The sequence below is a fragment of the Salvelinus alpinus genome, chromosome 4, assembly GCF_045679555.1.
Source record: "Salvelinus alpinus chromosome 4, SLU_Salpinus.1, whole genome shotgun sequence".
In the NCBI taxonomy this organism is placed as follows: Eukaryota; Metazoa; Chordata; class Actinopteri; order Salmoniformes; family Salmonidae; genus Salvelinus; species Salvelinus alpinus.
The window spans coordinates 41,705,397-41,723,307 of NC_092089.1; the positions used below are offsets into that span (position 1 = coordinate 41,705,397).

Below are 17,911 nucleotides of genomic sequence, written 5' to 3' on the forward strand. Positions count from 1 at the left end.
CATTCTGCTTATTAGGTCCAGGAGTTTATCCTGAACTGGAAAACCTCAAGGCCCTAGTTGTCTATAATTAGGGCCTGGAACTGTGATAGTTATGGTCAGAAACATTATACATGCAAGATTGCAGTTTCATAAGAAATACAAAACTTATTTTGCCAACACTTTATTTAACAGGATCCAGCTTTGTTCAAAATGACAGTGCCCACAAGAAAATAATAGTACAAAAAAATGTCAACCTTTAGAACGTGAGGATGGCCTGGCTGTATTTGTAAAAAGTAGATCTTTGTCTGGAATAAGTGTATGCTTTTTATTTATTTTTAATGCAGCCAGAGGGAAGAAAGGAGGGAGAGACAAGCTCCTTATTCCTTTTAGTAATGTAGTCAGGCAATAGAATGGAGCCTTTTATCCAATTACCTAGAGATCAGTGCTTACTTTATGGAAGGGAGCATTTAAATATCTAGTTCGAGGACGGCAGTGTATATTTAAGCAATAAGGCCCAAGGGGGTGTGGTATATGGCCAATATACCACGGCTAAGTGCTGTTCTTAAGCTCAACGCGGAGTTCCTGGATACAGCCGTTGGCCATATCCCCCGAGGTTCCTTTTTGCTATTATAAACTGGTTACTAATGTAATACCCGTGGTATACAGTCTGGAACCACCCAGTTTATAAATTAGTTAGTGCTGACAGTAACAAAAACAGTCATCTGATATTAACGCAATAAGGAATTCCCCTAGACCACACCCACAAATTGGAAAATAACCTACTTTTTAAAATTTTCTACAGAAATAACAAAAAGCTGCTGTGTTGTTCAATGTACATGTAGCCAGGTCAAAAATCACGGCCGACTGTTCGCAATGCTCCCAACGTAGGGAAATAGCCTGAAGCCACAGGGCTCTATTTGGAGTGGGGACGCAGAATCTAAGTAGGCTGTGCGTGTGGAAAGCATTGTTCTTGACAAGCTTGATGTTCCGGTCGGTCGGCCGCTAGCATTGTCATAAGGGGCATGAGGCAAAATTACGTTTTTCTAAGTAGTAATCTTTAGACATCTACTTTTCTTAAATATAGTTTTGTAATTGATTAAAACAAGTAGACAAAATGCCAAGTTTTTGCTGTGAGCCAATGGGGTAACCACAGGTTGTTTTCCCCACAGGTGTGCAGGGTCGCAACGTTCTAAAACCGTCTGGGTGTAGCTGCCTTGAACACCTCCCATAGATTCAATCCATGCTCTGTATACCTCTTCTGATTGGTTGGTCTCGCCTGCATCTTTGCTTCTCGTTTCTATCCATCCATCAACACTCTTACAGTCCCCAAGGGGCAGCGAATTCCGAGTAGGGGAGAGGAGTGCAGTGAGTTGAGTCGAAGTTCCGCATGTACTTCCGTGCCTGAGAAGAGGGAGGGAACAAGTGATGAGGGGAACATTCCCAATAAATGGAAATCTGTAGATTTAGTTTTGTCTTATGTCAACGAAAGCTCACTCACCACCATTTCCATATAAAGGGAACCAGATGTACTTAACAGGCATTAGCCCGCTGTAGCAGTAATTGATTACGCTTCTATCATGCTGTAGTAAATTACTTCAATAACCACAGAGCCAATAGAAATACATTACACCAGTCACAAGGAGAGCACAGGTGACCTAGTTACTATGGAAACCACAAGTGTTCTTCAGCATGGTAATTACCCTTAACTACAATTAGGGAAAGAGGGAGGACAGGTAAGTAAAGGATGGGGTGAAGGAGACAAGAAGAAAGGCACTGATGGAGGGGGGTAGAACGCAAGTCATGTTGTAGAGAGGGGGAACAATGGAAGATGAAAGAAGTTGTTTCTCACCAGGAAGAGAGCCAGCTGCCGTCTCCCCTCCAGTGTCATGTCCTCACCTGACAAAACAAACAGGAAAGGCTTAAAACCACACGTGTGTGTGTTTATATAGGTTGTTTTAGATCTCTTTATGCAGTGTTGTCTCGTCTGTGTTCTAATCTCAGCCCCCGTCCCCACAGGAGGCCTTTTGGTAGGCTGTCGTAAATAAGAATTTGTTCTTAACTGACTTGCGTAGTTAAAAAATATATATGGATACACAATCTGAGAGCAGTGGTGTAAAGTACTACTTAAGTAGTTTTTTGGAGTCTCTACTTCACTACATTCCTAAAGAAAATTATGTACTTTTTACTCCATACATTTTCCCGGAGACCCAAAAGTACTAGTTACAATTTGAATGCTTAGCAGTACAGGAAAAAGGTCCAATTCACACACTTATCAAGAGAACGTCCCTGGTCATCCCTACTGCCTCTGATCTGGCGGACTCACTAAATGTAAATGATGTCTGAGTGTTGGAGCTGCCCCTGGCTATCAAAAAAAGTAAATTGTGCCGTCTGGTTCAATGAATATAAGGAATTTGATGTATAGCATTTACTTTGTACTTTTAATCAAGTATGACAATTTAGTACTATTTAAAATCCGATACTTTTACTGGGTCATTTTATATTAAGGTATCTTTATTTTTACTCAAGTATGAGTACTTTTTCCAACTCTGGCAGAAGGGAGTGTAAGGGGCCGGGCCGTAAACAAACCCTTTTGACAAAAGGACGAAGACCAAAATAAATTCCATCAGGTAGTTCATCTAGGGAGATTCTAATCTAAGTCAAACAGCTGTAATGGTGTTGTCATTTGAGGAGCAGTCTTACCAACGCTCCAGGGGAAGAAAACGTCTCTCTCTGTCTTATACGACTGCAGTACAGACACACACCAGTCATCATCCACCTCATAGCTACTGTACACCGCTGCCTCTTCTACGTGGTTGGAGGCTGCCAGCCATGCTCTGATGGCCCTGACTCCATCGTCTGTCATCACCTTGGGGTACCTGAAGATATGACATCAGAAAGGGTTTAAACAGAAACACAGCGCACTCTGTTCCTAGTGTATGTATGTATATATGGTACAAAGCAACACCTTAGATGTCTGTGTGAGGTTGTGGATAATCAGGTCTGTAGTGTACAATGTGTACGTAGACAGACAGCCTGTGAGAGGTCTTGGAGACAGAGAACCGACCTGAACTGCAGAAGTTTGAGCAGGAGGTTGTTGCCTCTGTTGGACATGATGTCTTCTGGACCCCTGAAACAAGAACCAGTCACTATAGCTATGCACTGGTAAATCGAGGTAATCTGAACGGGCCCTTTTCGTTATTCATGCCTTCATAGTGACTCACATGGTGGTAATGATCTCATCTTTGGTTCTTCTGATCAGAAGCACTGGTCCCTGGTACCTAAGGAAGAACTCATGAGTGTTAGGGTCACAAAATACACAAAACCTCCCATAGGGTAAACAGCACCCCTTTTGACCTCCCATACATATTTGCCCATTGTAAAAGTGCTCAGAAAGTGTCCTTTTGGACCTGAAACCCCAAACATTCAGGAGAATAAAGGTGCTCAAATTTGACCTATTTTGCATATCCCACCATACTAATGACACATCCTTGTCTTCATCACTGGAAAAGATAGTTGTAATTGACATTTAAAAGCTTAAAAAATAAATAAAAACTATTTTATACTTGGAAAACTCTTTTGTTCTTCATATTTGTATACGTTGTAGCTTATACCCTACATCTGATGTTTTTGTGTTGTGCCCGCCCTCGGTTGAGACAACATGGTCTTGAATACAGTAGGTCACGATACCAGAATTGACTTCAATACAAATACCGTTACGTTTCTCAACACCAAAAAATGAATATTAGCCAGTCACAGAATGGCACAAACTCAGCTACTGACTGCTCTGTTCAATCGTTGAGCATCTTTTAAATTCAATATCATTAGATTTGAAAGTTTTTACGGTAACATTTTTCAGAGACGGCTATGTATGGATGAATTAATCAATTATAGAATACATTTTACTAATCTATTCACATAACGGTAATTTGAATGATTGATGCACCGGGTAAATCAAGTTGTAGCCTAGGTCTATACACAGTGTACAAAACATTGAGAACACCTTCCTAATATTGAGTCCCCCCCCCTCAGAACAGCCTCAATTCGTCAGGGCATGGACTCTAAGGTGTCGAAATCGTTCCACAGGGATGTGGCCCGTCTTGATTCAAGTTGGCTGGATGTCCTTTGGGTGGTGGACCCTTCTTGAAACACACGGGAAACTGTTGAGCGTGGAAAAGGCAGTATAATCTTTTGTCTTTCCTATCCACCCTCTGAATGGCACACATACACACTCAATGTCTCAATGCTTAAAAATCCTTCTTTAACCTGTCTCCTCCCCTTCATCTACACCAGTGGTTCCCAAACCCCTTCGAACATTCAACCTCCAGCTGCATACCCCCTCTAGCACCAGGGTCAGCGCACTCAAAATGTTGTTTTTTGCCATCATTGTAAGCCTGCCCCACACACACTATACAATACATTTACTAAACATAAGAATGAGTGTCGTCACTTCCCACGAGCCGGGTTGTGACAAAGAGCTCTTAAAGGACCAGGGCACAAATAATCAATAATTTTGCTCTTTATTTAGACATCTTACATATAAAACCTATAAATATAAAAATGTGTTCGTGAATAACTCACCACAGGTTAATGAGAAGGGTGTGCTTGGAAGGATGCACATAACTCTGCAATGTTTGGTTGTATTGGAGAGAGTCTCAGTCTTAAATAATTTCCCACACACAGTCTGTGCCTGTATTTCGTTTTCACGCTAGTGAGGGCCGAGAAACCACTCTCACAGAGGTACGGGGTTGCAAAGGGCATCAGTGTCTTAATAGCGAGATTTATCAAGGCAAGATACTCTGAGCACAGCCCTATCCAGAAATCTGGCAGTGACTTCTGATAAAATCTTCACAGAACCGCTTGTTGCAATTTTGATGGGGCTCTCTTGTTCAGATATCGATAAGTGGACTGGAGGCAGAGCATGAAAGGGATAACGAATCCAGTTGTTTGTGTCGTCCGTTTTGGGAAAGTACCTGCATAATTGCGCACCCAGCTCGCTCAGGTGCTTCGCTATATCACATTTGACATTGTCCGTAAGCTTGAGTTCATTTGCAAAACAAAAAAATCATACAATGATGGAAAGACCTGTGTGTTGTCCTTGTTAATGCAGACAGAGAAGAGCTCCAACTTCTTAATCATAGCCCCAATTTTGTCCCGCACGTTAGTTGTATGAGAGTCCCTGTAATCCTAGATTCAGATCATTCAGGCGAGAAAAAACATCACCCAGATAGGCCAGTCGTGTGAGAAACTCGTCATCATGCAAGCAGTCAAACAAGGGAAAATGGTCAGTAAAGAAAACTTTAAGCTCATCTCTCAATTTAAAAAAACATGTAAATTCTTTGCCCCTTGATAACCAGCATATGTTGCAAAATCGTTACATGGTCGCTGCCCATATCATTGCATAATGCAGAAAACACGAGAGTTCAGGGGCCTTGCTTTAACAAACGTAACCATTTTCACTGTAGTGTCCAAAACGTCTTTCAAGCTGTCAGGCATTCCCTTTTCGGATGCTGCGGTGTACCCAAGTGGTGTCGTGAGCAACTGCTTGCACACCTATGTCTCCCGGTTATGGCTTTTGCACCATCAGTACAGATACCAACATGAGCAGCAGCTACGTTTGGTTACATACGGACCGTTAGTGGAATTCCCGCGAGAGAGTAACAGGTAATGTGATTGGATGTTAATTATTTGACTAGGCTACCTGTATTTGACATGGTGTTGTTATTTCGCTGAACACCAGATGGTTTAATTTGATTTTTGGCAGTGAAACGAGGCTACTCAGGCGAGAAAAGAAAAACTCACCCAAATGTATATAGCCCTGTTGGAAAATATAAATGGACTGTTTGAAAATCTGAAGGAAAATAAAAATGTAACAAATATTTTTTTTTAAATGCGAATCACATTTTCATTTGGTTTACCCCCGACGGCATTGCGCATACCCCAGTTTGGGAACCACTGATCTACACTGATTGAAGTGGATTTAACAAGTAACATCAATAAGGGATCATAGCTTTCACCTGGATTCACCTGGTCAGTCTGTCATGGAAAGTATATGTGTTCCTAATGTTTTGTACACAATACAGGTGTATGCATATTCAATAGGAGTGTGTGCATTCATTGAGTTGAGCTTGTTTTGGCTGATTTCATGGGGCTACAGATGACACAGAAGTAGCTTATTTGATATAACTGCACGCTGTGTCTTTAACCAGTAATGATGTCATTCACGAGGCAAGGGTAGGGGGGAGGGGGGGGGCGGACCGTTGGAGCCCTATTAGCACACTATTCAGTTCGCTGAGGCAATAGATCATCTTTGGGAGAGACGTGCCTCGACATGGGCTGCGCTGAGACAGACTTGATCTGTGAGTCAGATTTGACTGAAGTACTGAAAGTAACAAATTCTAGTACCAAACTGTTTTTCAAGTTCTATAAATGAAAAAGTACCGAAGTTGCATTATAGAACTGGGTGGTTTGAGCCCTAAATGCTGATTGGCATTTATGGCATATCAGACCGGATATGACAAAACATTTATTTTTACTGCTCTAATTACATTGATAACCAGTTTATAATAGCAATAAGGCACCTCGGGGGGTTTGTGACAAATGGTCAATATACCACGGCTAAGGGCTGTGTCCAGGCACTCCGCGATGCGTTGTGCCTAAGAACAGCCCTTAGCCGTGGTATATTGGCATATACTACACCCCCTCGTGCCTTATTGCTTAAGTATACCATGCAACACTAGAATACAGGGTTGGTGTCATGTTTTGGCTGATAAATGCACTAAAATGGGAATACAAATGGAAATGTCAACTTTCAAATGGTACCACAAAAATGGTTGGAGGTCCATACAGAACGTTGATTTGAATGAGAATATCTGTTTTAAATTATACTGTCAATCCTCCATAGAACACCTATTGAAATCATAGAAATATAGATAATAGAATAGGTATGACCATTTAAGTTAACATTCAACGGTGGGTGGACCGGGGGCCATCTGTGGTAGTAATTTAGAAGTTAAAATGTGATTGGTGTACCAGCTAAATTGCAGTGGTCTGAAGGGATAGGTCCATTCTATGAATTATATTCCTATGATTAAATGATAAATTATATGTATTGCGATTCGATAGTGTGATTTTATTGCAAACATATTCCTCACCATATGTCTGCTGCAGAGGAACAAGAGAGCCATAAGAAAACGAGATTTGATCAATCATGGAAATAAAGTGCTGAGAAGTAATTGTCTCCCTGTTGAAAAATAAATGTGGAAAACAAGCGATGAAGGAAAAATACTGGAGTTTTTGTGCAGGTACAGCCAACTAGCACAAAAAAAAAATTGCGACATTCTCCAAACAATACATTGTAAATAAACTATCGACCCCCCCATTACTCTTAGCCCTACTAGCCTGCTAACGTTAGCCCTATCTGCCTGCTAACATTGTTAGCACTGAGTAAACCAGTTGCTACCAACATTTTGGAACTACATAACACCATCAAACCAGTTATAAAAGAACGTTATCTATATTCAGTTATGTTAGCCGGCAAGCTAGCCAGACAGCTAACGTTAGCTATTTAGCCAACTAGCTATTAGCCTAGCCAACCACCACGGTTATGGTCGGCAAGCTAGAGCCCAACTACTGGAGACCAGCTAGAGCAAAACTAAAACAATCAAATATTAAAATCAGAGACTTACAGATTGATGATTGAGGCCCATCCGATGGTAAAAGAGTGCAGGCTGAGTTAACTACAAAAGCTAGGGGGAGGCGGGCGCTTCACCAGGGCGAAACCCAAAATAGATAGATGCCATGTCAGTCAGCTAGTGCGCTAGCACTAAGCCAAGGTGGAAAAAGTTACAAAACGCCTGTAGCCTACTTCACATAACATGCTGAAAAGTTTAAATAAAAAGTATAACAGACAAGATACTACACAATTAGAGGAAGCAGGTATGATTTTCTTTTGTTTTTAGCCCACGGCAAGAAAGCACCAGAGCCAGCCGTGGTAACGGTTCACAATGTCTGAATAGCATGAGGTGTGGCTAACGTTAGCCAGCTTGAGATAGCTACCGAACTAGAATATGAACTCCGTAGCAGAGTAGATCCTCCATATGACGTTGAGAAATAGTGCATTGTGGGTAGTTTAGAAGTTATCCGGAAATAAGTTAATAAACATAATACCCCCAAAACATAACTATACGTTTGTACTTATAGGTAACCAGATCATTACTACAACTAAGCTACTAAGTCTGACCACACTTGTTATATTAGTGAGTTAAAATTCATCCTTCCTACCCTTTAAAAAAGGTTGAAAAAAAATGTAACATCTAGAATTCATACAATAGTTTGACAACCCTGTTTTTAAGCTTTTCATTTATATCAAACTCAAATGTTTATATTTTCCAGTGATGAAGACATGGATATCTGATGGGTGGGATATGCAAAATAGGTCAACTTTGAGCACTTTCATTCTCCTGAATGTTTTGGCATTCAGGTCCAAAAAGTCACTTTCTGACCACTTCTTCCATGGGTAAACATAAAAGGAACGTTTTGTTCAAATCAAATGGGATGCGGTCAAAAAGTGATTAAATTCAAATAAATGTACCCAATATTTTCCATGTATGATATGTTCGTGTCAGTCACACACACACACGTGTAAAGTGTTTGTTTGAGTGAAGAGTGTTGCACTTACTTGCAGAGCTGTTCTGCGCTGTTGAGGTTCATGTACTGCCTGACTGTGTGTGTCACCAGAGGCCCTGAAACACACCATTTTCATTGTCAGATCCTGAACCAAACACAGCCCTTACAAATACACACACCTCAGGCCTTTTTTTTAATTTATTTATTTTACCGTTATTTTACCAGGTAAGTTGACTGAGAACACGTTCTCATTTGCAGCAACGACCTGGGGAATAGTTACAGGGGAGAGGAGGGGGATGAATGAGCCAATTGTAAACTGGGGATTATTAGGTGACCGTGATGGTTGAGGGCCAGATTGGGAATTTAGCCAGGACACCGGGGTTAACACCCCTACTCTTAGGAGATGCTCTCATCCAGAGTGACTGTATTCACTTCTTAATATATATTCTTATAGAATATATCTCATAATAGGAAAAGTGTTATCCAAAGACATAATACATTTCTGCTTATATGACATCACTGGTCTTTTCCACGCCTTGACCTATGACCCCTGCGAGAGACTCACTCCAGCTGTCGGGCATGACCTTGAGGGCCAGCGGCAGCAGGTCATCAAAGGAGGCGTCCAATACCAGCGCTTGGATCTCTGGATAGGACATCACAGCCCAACTGGCTGAGAGACAGAGAGAAATATATAGACAGAGAAAGAGAAAAGGAAGTATGAGAGGGGAGAGAGAAGGAAGTATGAGAGGGGAGAGAGAAGGGAGGAGTGCGGAGAGGGGGTGAGCGAGAAGAGTGAGATGGAGAGAAAATGAAGAGAAGGGGGGAGAAATAAAGAAGTGGTGCTTGCAATATGTTGGTGAAATTGGTCAACTCATTCCCACAACAGACTTGAACCAGACACAAACTGCATATACCAGTTTGGTCCCTACCTGTGAATCCCCCTATGGACCAGGCATACACCACTATGTCACTGAGCTGGAAGCCCAGCTTGTGCACTGCAAACTGGATCACTACATCCATGGCATTGGCCTCGTTCTGGGGGAACGGTACGCCCTGAGAGAGAGAGAAATAAAGGAGTGGATAGGGGAATTAAATAGTTATTGTTTTTACATTTACTTTCATGTCAATGCACATTTTGAGACAGAAACAAATCTGCTGCTAACACAGACATTTAATATTTTATTAATTTAGCGGACGCTCTTATCCAGAGTGAGTTGATACATTTTCATACTTTTACTTGCTGGTCCCCTGTGGGAATTGAACCCAGAACCCTGTGTGTCTTCCAACCTTCTCTATGAATGACAGGTGTAGACAAACCATACTTTCCACACAAGACAAACTTGCCTAATAATGCCGTTGAAACATGCTGGTAAGTTCACACAAAAGCGTGATGGGGAAGAGCGAGGGACACTAAGGCTTACCGTGCTTCCTGCAAAGCCAGGGTGGTTCCAGCCAAGCACGGAGTATCCACCTGCAACACAGACAGAAACAGTTTTATACTGCTCTAGTTTAAATTTAACAGGTTATGGAATATGTTAACAACCATGTATGAACAGTGATCTTTACAACGAAGGAAGGAAGGATGGTAAGTAGGATGGAAGGAAGTAGGAAAGAAGTATTTGATGTGCAAGTGTCAGACAGAGGTTCCTTACCTTCCAATGGAGTGTTCATACAGCCCACCTCATAGAAGCCTGCGTTCCCCTCACAGCAGATCACCTACAACAGGACATACAGAAAACACTATAGACCACAGGGAACAATGGGTAATGTAGTTCTGATGGTTCATAGAGCCTACTGTAGTCCAGTTCCTTAGAGGAATCATGGGTAATGTAGTTCAGATGGTTCATAGAGCCTAGTGCAGGTCCTTACCAGAGTCTGTCCATGTAGTCCTTCTTCTCTCCTGCGGTCCACAAACATGGTATCAATCTCATTCCCATCACACGCCACCAGTTTGTTCCTCTGGCCCTCACACTGCACACAGAAGAGGGAGGGAGGTACAGAAACTTCAAGTTACGCAGCTCTATAAGCTAAAGGTTGCGTACAGTGCATTCGGAAAGTATTCAGACCCATTGACTTTTTCCACATTTTGTTACGTTACAGCCTTATTCTAAAATTGATTAAATTGTTTTTCCCCCCTCTCCATCTACACATAATACCCCATAACGACAAAGCAAAAACAGGTTTTTAGAAATGTATGCAAATGTATAAAAAGTTATCAAACTGAAATATCACATTTACATAAGTATTCAGACTCTTTACTCAGTACTTTGTTGTAGCACCTTTGGCAGCAATTACAGCCTTGAGTCTTCTTGGGTATGACACTACAAGCTTGGCACACCTGTATTTGGGGAGTTTCTCCCATTCTTCCCTGCAGATCCTCTCAAGCTCTATCAGGTTGGATGGGGAGCGGTGCTGCACAGCTATTTTCAGGTCTCTCCAGAGATGTTCGATCAGGTTCAAGTCCGGGCTCTGGCTGGGCCACTCAAGGACATTCAGAGACTTCCCGAAGCCACTCCTGCGTTGTCTTGGCTGTGTGCTTAAGGTCGTTGTCCTGTTGGAAGGTGAACCATCATCCCAGTCTGAGGTCCTGAGTGCTCTGGGGCAGGTTTTCATCAAGGATCTCTCTGTACTTTTCTCCTTTCATCTTTCCCTCGATCCTGATTAGTCTCCCAGTCCCTGCCACTGAAAAGCATCCCCACAGCATGATAATGCCACCACCATGCTTCACCGTTGGGATGGTACCAGGTCTCCTCCAGACATGACGCTTGGCATTCAGACCAAAGAGTTCAATCTTGTTTCTCAAGGTCTGAGTCCTTTAGGTGACTTTTGGCAAACTCCAAGTGGGCTGTCATGTGCCTTTTACTGAGGAGTGGCTTCCGTCTGGCCACTCTACCACAAATGCCTGATTGGTGGAGTGCTGCATAGATTGTTGTCCTTCTGGAAGGTTCTCCCATCTCCACAAAGGAACTCTGGAGCCCTGTCAGTGACCATTGGGTTCTTGGTCACCTCCCTGACCAAGGGCCTTCTCCTGGGTTTCTAAACTTCTTCCATTTAAGAACGATAGAGGCCAGTGTGTTCTTGAGAACCTTCAATGCTGCAGAAATGTTTTCGTACCCTTTCCCAGATCTGTGCCGACACAATCCTGTCTCGGAGCTCTACGGACAATTCCTTCGATCTCATTGCTTGGTTTTTGCTCTGACATGCACTGTCAACTGTGGGACCTTATATAGCCTTTCCAAATCATGTTCAATTAATTTAATTTACCACAGATGGACTCCAATCAAGTTGTAGAAACATCAAGGATGATCAATGGAAACAGGATGCACCTGAGCTCAATTTCGAGTCTCATAGCAAAGGGTCTGAATACTTATGTAAATAAGCTATTTCTAAAAACCTGTTTTCGCTTTGTCATTATGGGGTATTGTGTGTAGATTGATGAGGAAAAACGTATTTAATAAGGCTGGAACATAACAAAATGTGGAAAAAGTCAGGGGGTCTGAATACTTTCTGAATGCACTGTATATGAATACATGTTTAACTATTGTAAATTAATGTAACTTGAACCTACTGTGGTGTGTGTGTGTGAGATGACTCACCTCTTCTATAAGTCTAGCCTGGCCTTGTTGTAGCATGGGTCTCATAGCTCTTTGCAGTAGGTATACAGATCCAGGGTACAGAATCCTCCTCCCAAATGAGTGGGCAATCAGAAAACTAGAGAGGGAGAAAGAGGGAGGGGAGAGAAAAGGTAGCATCGGTGGGCTAGCAGGCAGTAATGTAATATCAATCAAATATACCAAGCCTGCCTGCTGTAAGTGTGACGCAGATAGAAACGGACAGAAACAGTATTTGGTTACATTATGACCTGTGTAGTACGATATCTGATTATGTTGCACGGTAGTATGGTATATTGTAGTCTATTGAGTGTTTATACCTGCCGATGTGGTGTGGTAGAACATAGTGCATTTAGTTTAGTACCTGACGATGTGGTAGAATATAATGTATTTACACTGAACAAAAATATAAACGTGACATGTAAAATATAAAACGCAACATGTAAGGTGTTGGTCCCATGTTTCATGAGCTGAAATAAAAGATCCCAGAAATGTCCACTCACAAAAAGCTTATATCTCTCTAATTTTGTGCACAAATTTGTTTACATCTCTGTTCGTGAGCATTTCTCCTTTGCCAAGATAATCCATCCACCTAACAGGTATGGCATATCAAGAAGCTGATTAAACAGCATGATCATTACACAGGTGCACCTTTAGCTGGGGACAATAAAAAGGACACAACACAATGCCACAGATGTCAAGTTGAGGGAACGTGCAATTGGCATGCCGACTACAGGGACTTCCACCAGAGTGGTTGCCAGAGAATGTTAATTTATTTACCAAAAGCCACCACAAACATTGTTTGAGAGAATTTGTCAGTACGTCCAACCGGCCTCACAACCACAGACCATGTGTACGGCGTTGTGTGGGTAAGCTGATGTCAACAGTGCCCCATGGTGTTGCTGGGGTTATGGCAGAGTTTCCCAAAATCGGTCTTCGGGACCCAAAGAGGTGCACGTTTTGGTTTTTGCCTTAGCACTACACAGCTGATTCAAATAATCATCAAGCTTTGATTATTTGAATCACCTGTGTAGTGTTAGGGCAAAAAAAAAAAAAAAACATGCACCCATTGGGGTCACGAGGACCGAGTTTGGGAAACGCTGGGTTATGGTATGGCCAGGCATAAGATAAGGCCCATTATCGTGCCATTCATCCACCGCTATCACCTCATGTTTCAGCATGATAATGTACGGCCTCATGTTGCAAGGATCTGTACACAATTCCTGGAAGCTGAAAATGTCCCAGTTCTTTCATGGCCCGCATACTCACCAGACATCTCACCCATTGAGCACGTTTGGGATGCTCTGGATCGACACGTACAACCGTTCCTACTAATATAAAGCAACTTCGCACAGCCATTGAAGAGGAGCGGGACAACATCCCAGAGGCCACAATCAACAGCCTGATCAACTCCATGTGAATGAAACATGTCGCTCTGCATGAGGCAAATGGTTGCCATACCAAAAACTAACTGGTTTTCTGATACACACCCCTATTTTTGTATTTAAAAAAAGTTATGACCAACAGATGCATATCTGTATTCCCAGTCATGTGAAATTGATAAGGCCTAATGAATTTATTTAAATTGACTGATTTCCTAATATAAATTAACTCAGTAAAATCTTTGAAATCGTTGAATATTGCATTTAAATTTTTGTTCAGTATAGTTTAGTTTAGTACCTGACGATGTGGCACGGTAGAGTACAGTGTGTTGTGGGTTTTGTAGTCTGTTTATACCTGACAAAGTGGCATGGCAGACAGGGGTCGACATTCACACTTGACCGGGACAAGTAAAAAAATAAAATAATTAAAATTGGCGAACAAGAAGAACATAGATTTAAGTTCTCTGAATGGACAAATAAAATAAATCACAATATAAATTAGGGTAGTCCATTCAGAACTGGATCTGTGTCCTCCAGATGTAGCATTACACACTGTTCTCCCAATCTATGCAGAGCGCATCGGCGTAGAATTATTGAAAGCCTGTATTGACAAGCACGAGTTGTCTTTCAATTAGGTAGTCGAGAGATGCGTTTGAGATCAAAGTGAGCCGCATGTGCACATTTGTTGATATTCATTGCTTGTTAGTGAGTCATTTGCCCACTTATAGCTTATTTTTGGTCAGCAATGTAAATCCTGGAAAAGTCACGGAGTGTGCGTCACCTGTGTGTGCCAGCGGGTCGTTGCCAGAGGAGAGACTTGCGCAGCAGGTAAAATAATGATATACAACAGACTAACTAGATAGCCAATTCAAAACAGTGTAGTTTGGCTAGTTAACTACTTAGCATGTATTAATGTCATTGTCATGTCCGATGTCCTAAAATAACTTTCCACTGGCACTTGTGTATAACCGCAAATGGGAGACAGTTGATGAAACCAAATGCGGAATACTCACGTTGTAAAACAGTCTCAAGCCCTCAAAATTAGCTAGGATTCTCATCTATTCAATTCTGGCCAAGGAATTCTGACAAAGTTACAAATTTATATTCTTAGAATAGCCTAATTGACAAGTAACAATGTTGTCAAGATCTTCCCTGAACACTGAATATTTTAACCTTACAAATAGATAAAACATCTTAGTTAGCTACCTCACCAACCTTAGCCATTTGATCCCTGGTTCATTTAACGAGGGAATCATTGTATAAAGACTGGACAAACCATCCTCCAGGAGAGCTACTGGGTGTGCAGGCTTCCGCTCCAGCCCTGCTCAAAAAATAATCAGCTGCTCAACAGGACCTTGATAAGCTGACTGGTGTATTTGTGCAGGGTTGGATCCAAAGCCTGCACACCAGGTAGCTCTCCAGATGGAGGGTTGACGGACCACATGTGTTTTAAACAGTAGTCTATCAGTGCAGTTTTTTACTTTGTGGGGGGTTAAGTGTCTTGCTCAAGGCCACAATGGCAGAAGATAATGTATAGTAATGAAGGATATTTTACATCATACAACAATTTTCAGTCACCTTTTTGGCCCATGGTGTTACATACTTGTCACCCACCCACCCCTTCCCTCCAAAAGGTTCTCACACAAGTTAAACATTTTAATACATAACCCTGTCCTACTTGTCCAAAGGACAAGTGGCTAAAAATGGTAATGTCAAGCCCTGGTAGAGTACAGTGTATTGTGGATATTGTAGTCTGTCTATACCTGACGATGTGGCATGGTAGAGTGCGTAAAGAGTTGAGCACGCTGTCTGCTGCCCCTCTCAGTTTGGGCTCTGGCTTCAGTAGAGACACTCCTGCCTTGGACAGCAGCTTCCTGCCACACAGGATGTTAGAAGGGATATTTAACAAATCAAGTTATATAGTGAAAATAGAGCCTTACGCTCAAATCATAACCCAGACACAGTCCTCCTGTTAACATTTACTGTATCACCTGGTGTATTTCATACAAAAAAAACTACAATCACAGTGTAAAAATTAACACGTGTCAAAGGTTCACATCAGTACGCAAATTACACACACAACTCACGGATTGCTAACTTCTTCCCAGCTGAAGTCTGCCGGCCAGTGAGAGAAGTCAAAATCATAGCAGGCCAGCCTTTTCTACAGACAGTACATTCAAAATTAGTGCTCAGAAAGAATAGCTGTGGCTTGTTTCTTGAATTCAAGATTGACAACCACTAGCAAAACGGGCCTGAGAATAATATCAAATGACATATAGGGTACTGGTTAGACATAACACACCATATGAGGAGTACGGTGTCATTTGAGACGCAGCCCAACTATTGACAAGCTGTTGCCATAGCAGTGTTACCTTGTTGCTAGGCGTGTGGTTCTTCCTGGTTTCCTCCAGAATGGAGATGAACTGTTGATACTCAGAGTTCCTCCACCGTCCCCAACCTGAGAGGGAGGTAAAGGGAGAGAAGCTGCGAGTGCCAGAGTCTCAGGGGTGTACTTAGTGTACCTGATAGACCCACACCTTGTGAGGGAGTCAGTGTGTGAAATCGTAACCCCCACAGGAATGCAATCGTAGTTACCTGTAGCCTAGTCACACACAATCCAATGTCTGTTTAGTAGATGAAGAACACCAGACACTACATTCTCTACAATTAGGTTTGAGATGCTATAATATTTTATTGGGGTGGGTGGGGGAGCATTGAACACAGAGGATTTCTCAAACCAGACCAATCCAGGAAGAGCAATACAAGTCCAGTAAAAAGAGTGGTAAAGTTCTCACCTCTCAGACAGGCGACTCCCAGCAGACAAACCATTACTGTTCCCACATACTGACTGACTGGGACCAGCTTACTGCTGCAGATGTACCCTGAAACACACAGCAACGGTTAGGGCTACGAACACTACACAAACAATTAGGCTAGTAATAGCCATTTGCTTCCTCTTTCTTACACTAAAGCATGCACACATGTCCTACGTCAAACTATAACACCACTAGCCAGTACCAATACTTACCTACTACACTACAGCTGGGAGGTATTAATAGTTAAACCCAATAAGAGCATCACTGCATGAGTCATTTTTTTAACCTTTCATATCACATGAACGAACACACACACATTACCTTTTCTGTAAAGGTAGCAGAGGAGGAGAGGGGAGCTGTAGTATGACAGAGACCACAAAGCTGACGCCTGGAGGGAGAACACACAAGAGAACAGTTACATCTCAACACAAAGTATGAGAATGTATAGACTACCTGTATAGCTTTGCAAATGTGCTACTTGTCTTTACCTGTGGCTTCAATTTATGGAAAAACAAAGCTCGTGTATTACAGTGCAGGCCACTGCATGTAATAGTAAAATAGAGTTTGTTCTCTAGCTAATCAAAACAGATTAATGATCAACAATTAGATACGTGTGGTAACTTGCTAGTTATATACTGACCCATCCGAGGATGCTGTCAGTGTGTTTCTCCAGGCTCTTGGGTTGATAAGTCCATCCATGGGGCTGTAAGAGAAGGGGAAGTAGTTAGCTAATAGCTAGTTGCTAAATGAGTGGTGACTAGCCAAGCCAGCTAACTGGATAACTGCAATGATTACCTGCCTAACTAGTACAGCTAACGTTAGCTACCTAGCATAGCTAACAGCGGCTTAGGTTACGTGCTTGCTAGCATAATCACCTGCAACAACGCAAAGATAGCCATTATACTTGATTCTCCTTGGAATCTAGCTTAACATTCCCAAATGTGTTAACTATGCCTAATTTTTCACATTGTCACCCCTGTCAGTGATGGACAGCAGTTTCAATAACACGTACTGACACGTCCTGGCCGGAGCGAGAGCTAGTGCTAGCGTCGAACAAAGTTACATTCCTAGCTCTTCCTGGTCGGTCAAAAGCACGGTATCTGCCGTGAGCCTACCCTCCTGCCTGCTCTTCCTTCGGGTCGGGACTCCTCCTGTGAACGGTGCACTCTCTGGAGATGAGGCCCCAAAAAGCAGCGAAACCACATCCAGCCGGCCATTCTTCCTCCGGTAGCCGACACAGGACGTAAATTCCAAACATACAAAGTCCAAGCGTTTTCTTCTTTGGTATAATAGCCTTCGCAACCATTATATGTGCATTCCGCCACCTACTGTACAGGTGGATAATAAATATCCCAAAAAGGAAATAATGCGGGGTACAAATAAATCCATACAAACGTTCAAAAACACATTTTGAATTAAACTAAATCATCCTGCTTTTCTGTTCTAATCAGTTACGTACACAGGCTCAGAAAGATCCTGTGAGGGTGGCATATTTTCT

At 42.2% G+C, this 17,911-nt stretch overlaps 1 protein-coding gene across 1 annotated transcript; it reads right to left on the reverse strand.

Moving 5' to 3' along the window:
- Window positions 1-144: 144 nt before the first annotated feature.
- On the reverse strand, window positions 145-17,694 carry LOC139573560 (phosphatidylserine lipase ABHD16A-like). Its single transcript, XM_071397162.1, has 19 exons — window positions 17,529-17,694; window positions 17,054-17,116; window positions 16,735-16,801; window positions 16,393-16,479; window positions 15,970-16,055; window positions 15,685-15,758; window positions 15,361-15,471; window positions 12,201-12,315; window positions 10,474-10,575; window positions 10,257-10,320; window positions 10,026-10,075; window positions 9,534-9,657; window positions 9,170-9,274; window positions 8,657-8,720; window positions 3,201-3,257; window positions 3,044-3,106; window positions 2,680-2,855; window positions 1,829-1,875; window positions 145-1,380 (listed from the first exon to the last, which is right to left on the reverse strand). Exons 1-19 carry the CDS (start codon window positions 17,628-17,630, stop codon window positions 1,297-1,299), a joined length of 1,641 nt encoding a protein of 546 aa, XP_071253263.1. The 5' UTR covers window positions 17,631-17,694; the 3' UTR covers window positions 145-1,296.
- Between the last annotated feature and the right edge of the window lie 217 nt (window positions 17,695-17,911).

Bases quoted from the DNA above. Each gene is read 5' to 3' on its own strand.
- LOC139573560 (XM_071397162.1), bottom strand. From the start codon at position 17,630: ATGGCCGGCTGGATGTGGTTTCGCTGCTTTTTGGGGCCTCATCTCCAG. The intron at 16,802-17,053 runs GTCAGTATATAA...TTCTCCCTCCAG, and splicing joins CTGACAGCATCCTCGGATGG to GCGTCAGCTTTGTGGTCTCT. The intron at 9,275-9,533 runs GTAGGGACCAAA...TCTGTCTCTCAG, and splicing joins GTCCATAGGGGGATTCACAG to CCAGTTGGGCTGTGATGTCC.